This window comes from Cryptomeria japonica, chromosome 8 (genome assembly GCF_030272615.1).
Source record: "Cryptomeria japonica chromosome 8, Sugi_1.0, whole genome shotgun sequence".
In the NCBI taxonomy this organism is placed as follows: Eukaryota; Viridiplantae; Streptophyta; class Pinopsida; order Cupressales; family Cupressaceae; genus Cryptomeria; species Cryptomeria japonica.
Genome location: NC_081412.1, coordinates 614,105,710 through 614,114,243, shown reverse-complemented (window position 1 = coordinate 614,114,243; position 8,534 = coordinate 614,105,710). Strand labels below are relative to the sequence as shown.

Genomic DNA, 8,534 nt, shown 5'->3' with positions numbered 1-8,534 from the left:
CTTTGTTTTTCCACAGTTTACTTAATATTTTATTTGCTGTGTGTTTCCTTAACATTAGCCAAAACGGACATTGAGTACCTTTAACATTATCCAAAACGAACATTTCGTACATCATGATAGCGACGTGTTAGTCAATCTAAAACACGCGAATCTGTACTGTCGTTTTGAAACCAGAATAGACGCATCCCTCTCATCACATGCCTGGTATAATCGCTTATAATTATTTTGAAGTTTCCTTAATTTTAACTTTTCTCTTAGTGCTGCTTTGATCACAAAAATAATTCTTTTCTCAACTAGAATTCTTTCTGCTCAACGTCTGTTGAATATTCACAGAAATGGATGCTCTTTTGAAGCAATTGGAGAGACTACAGAGGCCAATAGATATGGTCCAAACTTTCCATGATTGCCAAATTAGAGAAGTCCCTGCTCGATATATTCTTCCGTTTGATCAAAGGCCATCTCTTGCTCTCGAAGCTCCACAATCTATTCCTGTCATTGATTTAGCAGCTCACCGCTCAGAAATAATAACACAAGTGGCCCAAGCAGCCCAAGACTGGGGCTTCTTCCAGGTTTGTACACTGACACTATTAAGATATACATACCCACATTAGATATTTTGAATATTTTTGATCTGAGACAGTGAATTCAGGGGTTTGGCTTTTTCTTTTGAAGATAATAAACCACGGGATAGATCTTGCATTGTTGGAGAGGGTTAAAGGTGTGTCACAAGAATTTTTTGATCTTCCTTTGGAAGAAAAAAGAAGACAGTGTCCAGTAAGGCCTGGTACTCATTTGCTTGAAGGTTATGGCCGCTTCTATGACATCTCGGATGACACAGTCTTGGATTGGGTTGATGCCCTCGTTCATTTTATCTCTCCATCCTCCGTCAAGGCAGTAGAACACTGGCCAAAAAGACCCCTCACATACAGGTATATAGAGTTAATAACATACGTAACCAATTTGCAATTTGAACCATGAATTGATGCTGATTGATTGGTGGGTGTATAATGAAGGAAAACCTATGAAAAATATGGAGAAGAGGTACTTAATCTTACAGATAAATTGCTGGGTTTTCTTTCTGAGGGCTTGGGGTTGGACTCTGATTATGTTCAAACCCTTATCAAGGAACCCCTGCTTCAGCTCAGAACCAATTATTACCCTCCTTGCCCTCAGCCGGATTTGGTGAATGGACTTAGACCCCATTCTGATGGGGATGTGCTCACTATCCTGCTAGATGACCAAGTTGTGGGTCTCCAAGTTCGGAAAGGAGTAGAATGGTTTAACGTATCCCCTGTTCCTGGATCGCTTGTTGTCAACGTTGGTGATTTCTTGGAGGTAGGTAAATTCTTTCAATTTTTCTCTTAGCCTAATGATCTTGTTTATATGCAATTAGAGTTTAGGAGACTGTTAAATTTGTTACACTCGAAGTTAGATTCTCAGAGGTCAATCTTGATGAAGGGTTGAAAGGGGGAGTAAAAACATGAAAGTAAACTTTGAATTTTTTTATTCATTAGTATGATATTACAAAAACACTATATCTATTGATTGAGCTGCAGCTCTATAACCTTCACACATGAATATTATTCTTCATATCATCTTCCTGACTCAAAACTGCATACAGACTCATCTTCTTATCACTAACAGCCCTGCGGAGGTGAACTTTGATTAGAGTAGAGAGAAAAATGCAGTCATACATTATATAGGAAAAGTAAACAGCTACAGAGGAGTAGAAGATAACCAAAAAAATACTATTTCCACACTACTCACAAGGCATCTGAAACCTACAGATAGTACAGGTTGGAGGAGTAAATGGAAAATCCATTCAAATCCAAGAAAGATCAGCTTTGACTGCTTCTATTTAATGCTGAGGAATTTGCCTGCAAATGGAGGATATGGAATTGGCAGAAGCAGCAGCAAATATCATTGTGCATACAGAGGATGTAAAGGTGGTTGTATACATGAAATAGTTGGGATTACAATCTCCATCACTCTCCTGAAATCTGAGATATCAATTCCAATTTCCTTCCTCACTTCTTTTACTGATATTTTGGCATCTAAAATCTTCTAGATCTAGAGATCGAACCTAGGAAATCTCATGATGCTATTGGAATGTTCCAACCATGAGCTTTGATCCTTTTGATTACCAGTCCATTGTCAATTCTGATGCAAAACATTTATATTTTCTCAGCAGCTCCCATAAAATCTCGCTGCAAATGCTTGGGGATCCTAGTGGATTCTGCTAGCCTCAAGCATGCTTACATAAATATAGAATGCTGTGCTATTCAACCATATTACTTCTTTAATTTTACACTTGTTTTTTCACAATAGACACCTCATATCCTCCTCTGATTTTCTGATCTCCTTTTATCAACTCTTCTTACTCAATTTGTTTTAAAAAAATGCTCTTCAACCTAATTTTGATTCTCTCTCTGAACCTTTTCTTTGGTGGCTTATGAATCAAGAGCTGCTGCTCTTTCCATCTTCTCTTTCATTAAATTGATGGCTTGCAAGCTTTACTTTAGTTAGATGTCCTCCTATGGAACAATGGTGCCTTCAACAGCTGCGGCTGTGACCTTTTTATCCTCTTCTACACGATCTTTGGCAGCAACAACAACAGTGATTTCTTATTTTCTGGAAACTAGTGAGCTAATCAATCTCCTTCTCCTCTTTTGACAGTGGCTAAACTTGTGAATTTTTTAAGTCTTCAACTGCTGCGACAGTTCTCCTTGGCGCTTGGCAATTTATTTGTTGGTTGGCAGTTCCTGCAACTTTAGTCTTCTCTGCAAACAGCATCAGGCTTGGCATCTCTTTGATGGTTTCTGTTAAGTTTGCACACTTCTCTTCTGGCTGTGGCCATCTTCCAAACCCTTTACTAGCAGCTACAACTTAAATCCTCAAAGGTAAGCGGACATCATTCAAGGCTATGGCCTTTTGTTACGTTTTCCCTTCCATTTCTGGACTAGAAAAACATCTCATCTCCTCCTTTCTAGTGACTGGGCTTTGACTACAACTGCTCCTTCTTTTTCTTTTCTACGGTCTTCACTTTTGTAACGTTTTCAGCTCTCCTCCAAACTTTAATTTTGCCCTCATTATGTTGCAGCAATTTCCTCAATCCACTCTCTTTAAGCACAATCGAGTGACTCTTTTACTTGACCTTGATAACTTACAAAGAACTACTATTTATGCAATCTCCTTCTATAACAGGTGGCTGCAGTCAATCTACATAGATCTGAGATCCTCCAAGTGCAGCGGTTAGCATGAATATTTTTGTCCTTTCCATTTGTTGCATCTCTGTCCCGTCACAGATCATAACCTCAGCTGCACCGAACTTCAGGTTGGCATGAAGGATAAGAGGGAACTCTTGGTCAGCCTTACCTCTTCCGCTTTAAATGCCTGTTTGTGGTGCAGTCGCGGTTTGGAGGGACCTCATGAGATCTATCCGGACTGTGCAACAGCACAACGGAAACAAGACAAGATGATGGAGGCAATGCAAAGCTGATTGAATTATATCATGAAAACCAATTATAATCTGCCGGCAATATGTGGACTGCAAGATTCGGCTCACAGGCCTAATACGTACATACTCAATTACAATGGAGGTCAACTCCGGGCCTCTTAATCCCCAGATCTATCTTCTATGTTCTCAGAATTTAATTCTACAAGCTAAATTACATTGATTTATATGATCTAGAGGGATCCGCGTTGGCCCAAGAAGAATCAAATGCCGATGAACAAAATGAAATGTGTAAAACTACCAAGTCAGCCTCTGCCAAAGAAAGTCCTCTGGAAAATCCAAAGGATGAAGTGCGGACCAAAGGGAAGGTTGGCCACACACCAAGGAACATTGGAAACAATGAATTGAAGCACCACAAGTTACAGAAATGATCGGCAAGATTCACCAATAGGAAAATAGGTCCAAGCGGTTTCGGTGTTCTAAGCTAGAAAATTGTCTCGGAATCCGGAAGCGATAACTTGTTGGAAAAAGATCCAAACGTCCTGCAGACCTAGGGTAAGGAAATGCAAAAAGAAATGATAAAACAACAAAACAGGAAACAAACTGAGAAGAAATGTTTTTGGTTGATGCAAGATTCCCAAAAACCAGGGATGCTCCTACATCAGTTTGTAAAACTGGATAGTGTCTATTGCCTCTGGGGCCTCCACCATTAAGTGGGGTCTCAGGGCGGAAAACACATAAGCTGTATTAGCAGCCTTTGCTCCACCATTCTGTTTTCCAGTTTCTTCCTGGGCCATTCTCTTCTCTCTCCCACCACAACTTGCAACTCAAACAATCTTCATCTTTTACCCCAAGAGTAGAATAAGTAAATAAATGATTCTCTCAAATCTTTCCCGCTCTGGTACCAGATGAAGGGTTGAAAGGGGGAGCAAAACAGAAAATAAACTTGAAATTTTTTTATTCATTAGAATGATATTACAAAAACATTTCATCTATTGATTGAGCTGCAGCTCTATAACCTTCACACATGATTACATTCTTCTTCATGTCATCTTACAGATTCAGAACTGCATACAGACTCATCTTCTTATCAACTAATAGCTCTGCGGAGCTGGACTCTGCCTAGAGTGGATAGCAAAATACAATGTAAACTAAACAGCTACGAAGGAGCAGAAGATAACAAAAAGCAATATTTCCAAACTACCCACAAAGCATGTGAAACCTGCAGATAGTACAATGGTCCGGGTTGGAGGAGTAAAGGGAAAATCCATTCAAATCCAAGAAAGATCAGCTTTGACTGCTTCTATTTAATGCTGAAGAGTTTGTCTGCAAATGGAGGATACAAAGGATATGGAGTTGACAGAAGCAGCGGTAAATATTAATGTGCCTAAGGAGGATGTAAAGGTGTCTCTATAGATGAGGTAATTGGAATTACATTCTCCAACACTTAATGCAGTGTACTTTTATTGGTTGTCTATGTCTAACTCTGGTTCGAGCCTTAGGACCTCCTATTAATATTCTGTGGTGCTCTAGTTAGACTAGGAAATCCAAGCAAATAAATTTATAAATGTGGCTTTTGAATTCTGGAAGAACTCTCTATAGTCTAGATTTCAAAGAGATAAGCAGCTGGGGCAGTAAGGTATTCCTGCTTTGCTAGGAGATCCTAAGTTTGAGTCCAATCTGGTAAGTAAAAAGTAATATATAGGTTTCCCTTGCTTGTGAAGTGCAGTTAAGAGTGTAAAGTATCTTTCTCATGCATCAGCAGTTTTACTTTTTATTTGTAAAAGTAGTTTTGCAACGTTGGTAGTTGGGAGGAAATCTAAACCAAGTTGCATGAGCATGATTTATGGCTTGTAAAGTCCAACTCAGCAATTATGCAGGTATGCTTGGTATTTGTATGGATGGATTTGCACTAGAAATGAAATGCGCTTTGATTTTAAAATACCCTACTGATGGATCATCTGATCAGGTGTGCCTATTACTCGGAGGAATATATCTTGAACATTTTTATTTTGCAGTTTACATGCAAGATATCCAGCTCATAAGTGGTTGAGATTTTTAAAGATGAATTTTGGGTTCTATAATGGCAGATTATAAGCAATGGAAAATACAAGAGTGCAGAGCACAGGGCAGTGGCAAATACAAATCAGTACAGGATGTCAATTGTCATGTTTCTAAGTCCACAAGATGATGTGCGGATTGCTCCAGCACCTGAGTTGATTGATGAAACTCATCCCAGATTGTATCATTCTACTGTATCTCATGAGTATGGAACCAGTTATGTGAGCAAGGATGTTCGAGGAAAAGCTCCACTACAAGCTCTTCTTATAGAGCAGGAGTCTTAGAATGGAATCTGTATGCTTCTAGCATTATGTGATATTATTCTTGACATGTTAGGACTGTTAACTAATGGTAGGGTCCAAATTGAAGAAGAGTACAACTCAAAATCATTGTTACAGAAGGAATCAAAATATCTAAAAGTAAAACTTCTGATACATGCTTCCATCTACCCGACACCAAACTCCTTGATAGATTATTCTACCTGGATGTCATAATAAACTTTATTGGTAGAAACAAGCAGGTTGTCTTATATGCATATGATGTTATGTCTGTTAAACCAAAGGAGATAAATTGAATAGTCTTAGAATGGAATCTGTATGCTTCTAGCATTATGTGATATTATTCCTGACATGTTAGGACTGTTAACTAATGGTAGGGTCCAAATTGAAGAACAGTACAACTCAAAATCATTGTTACAGCAGTAATCAAAATATCTATAAGTGAAACTTCTTCTACATGCTTCCATCTACCCGACACCAAAGTCCTTAATAGATTATTCTACTTGGATGTCATAATAAACTTTATTGGTAGAAACAAGCAGGTTGTCTCATATGCATATGATGATGTTATGTCTGTTAAATCAGAGGAGATAAATTGAATATATTTGTACATTACTAGTGATTATGTTTATAGGAAATGGATATATGGGTTGTGTTTGAATAGAGTATGCCATATTATTCATTACCCAGTTTGTAGACTAAATGGTCACTCTAATGCCGTCAATGGGCCGAATCGCATGGGCTTTTTATTGGAAGTTACCCTTGTCTTCATGTTCATTTCTTTATTTTCTTTATAAGGGCCTGATTCAAAATTTAGTCAGGCTGAATCTAAATCTTAATATTTCATCTAATTTATAAGATCCAATATAATGTTAAGAGTTATACTGTTTTGGGCTTATTATTATAGAGTTTCACAAGTAAACTGATTGATTTTTATTATTGATATAATTTATTGTGTCAAAAGATGTAACTATAATGGATGCAAGAGGTGGATTGTAATGGCTAAATGTGTTTACAAAACATGTCGGCATTAATACAATGATCATTTCTGAATTATATCTTTTACATTTTTCTATTTTAAAATTTAGCACATTATATATAAATATTTAAATATTTTTGAAATAGAAAGTGATATGCTCCCTAGACTCAGTCTAGACTAATCTTGTCGATTTCAAACAAAAACATGTATTGACCTAGACTAAATAAAAAATAATATGTGGAAACAAATGCATGACGATGTTTTTTTTACTATTTTTAGAGGGGGAGTGTGAAGGAAAAGTTGTTTGGCTTTAGGACTGAAGAATGCTTATAAATCAGTTACAGTGCTAAAATTTGTGTGGTTTAGGATTACAAAATGATCATAAAAATTGATTCTATTAATTATAATTATAATTTTTTTTTTTTGTTATATTTTTGTTCAACTTTATTAATCAAGTTCAAATTTTTGATGGAAGATTATAGCAATTTCAATGGACTTGGCTTTTGTTGTAGTCTAGCTTTTATACTTTATGTGAGCTAATAGATGATTATCCAATCTCTCTTTAGAATCTATTGATTGGTGGTAATAATAAATAACTTTGCCAAGCAATCGTATGACCAAGTTGTGAGGGCTCTTAACCTTGATCTACCCCTTATAGAAAAAAAGGTCAAAGATAAAAACAAGAAGCCCTATAATGTATACTTTTTGCTTCATTTTAATCACCAAACCTAAGCATGCCACTATTGTTTATGTTTATGTGTGTTTGTGTGTGTATGTATGCGTGAATGTATGTGTGTGTGCATATATGTGTATGTATGTGTGTGTCCATGTGTGTATGTATGTTTGTATGTGTGTGTGTGCATGTATGTGTTGTTTGTATGTGCATCTATGTGTATGTGTGTGTATCTATTTATGTGTATGTATCTATGTGTAAGTGTGTGTATGTGCATCTATGTGTATGTATGCATGTATGTATGTATGCATGTGTATATGTATGTGTGTGTATCTACGTGTATATGTATGTGTGTGTATGTATGTGTCCGTGCATGTGTGTATGTATGTGTTCGTGCATGTGTGCATGTAAGTATGTATGTATGTGTGTGTGCATGTATGTGTGTATGTATGTGTGTGTGTGCATGTATATCTATGTATGTGTATATGTTTATGTATGTGTGTGTGTGTGTGTATGAGTGTATTTGTGTGTATGTATGTGTGTGTATGTATGTGTGAATGTATGTATGTGTGCATATATGTGTATGTATGCGTGTATGTATGTGTGTGTGTTGTTTGCATGTGCATCTATGTGTATGTGTGTGTATGTATGTATGTATGTGTATGTATCTATGTGTATGTGTGTGTGTGCGTCTATGTGTACATGTGTACATATGTATGTATGTATGTGTATGTATGTGTGTGTGTGTGTATGTGTATATGTATGTGTGTGTATGTATGTATGTGTGTGTGTGTGTGCAAGTTTGTGTGTATGTGTGTATGTATGTATGTGTGTGTGCATGTATGTGTGTGCAAGTATACATGTGTGTGTATGCTTGTATGTATGTGTGTGTGCATGTATGTGTTGTTTGCATGTCTGTCTATGTGTATGTGTGTGTGTGTATGTATGTATGTATGGGTATGTATCTATGTGTATGTGTGTGTGCATGTGAATCTATCCATATGTGTATATGTATGTATGCATATGTATGTGTGTGTATCTGTGTATATGTATGTGTGTGTATGTATGTGTATGTATGTGTGTGTGTAT

At 36.9% G+C, this 8,534-nt stretch overlaps 1 protein-coding gene across 5 annotated transcripts; it reads left to right on the top strand.

Annotated features, from left to right (window-relative positions):
* Nucleotides 1-222: 222 nt before the first annotated feature.
* Nucleotides 223-6,126, top strand: LOC131055966 (oxoglutarate-dependent flavonoid 7-O-demethylase 1). 5 transcript variants are annotated; one of them, XR_009108566.2, is made up of 5 exons: nt 223-569; nt 673-929; nt 1,014-1,339; nt 4,514-4,875; nt 5,545-5,649. XR_009108566.2 is itself a non-coding variant. In XM_057990282.2 (5 exons), the coding sequence occupies exons 1-5, from the start codon at nt 336-338 to the stop codon at nt 5,797-5,799; spliced, it is 1,161 nt and encodes a 386-aa protein (XP_057846265.2). In that variant the 5' UTR covers nt 224-335; the 3' UTR covers nt 5,800-6,126. The 5 variants fall into 5 exon arrangements, 3 of the variants coding, with proteins under 3 accessions (XP_057846267.2, XP_057846265.2, XP_057846266.2); XR_009108565.2 differs by lacking the exon at nt 5,545-5,649 and adding an exon at nt 5,335-5,403; XM_057990282.2 differs by lacking the exon at nt 4,514-4,875 and adding an exon at nt 5,335-5,423 and having other exon boundaries at nt 224-569; nt 5,545-6,126.
* The last annotated feature ends 2,408 nt before the right edge of the window (nt 6,127-8,534 follow it).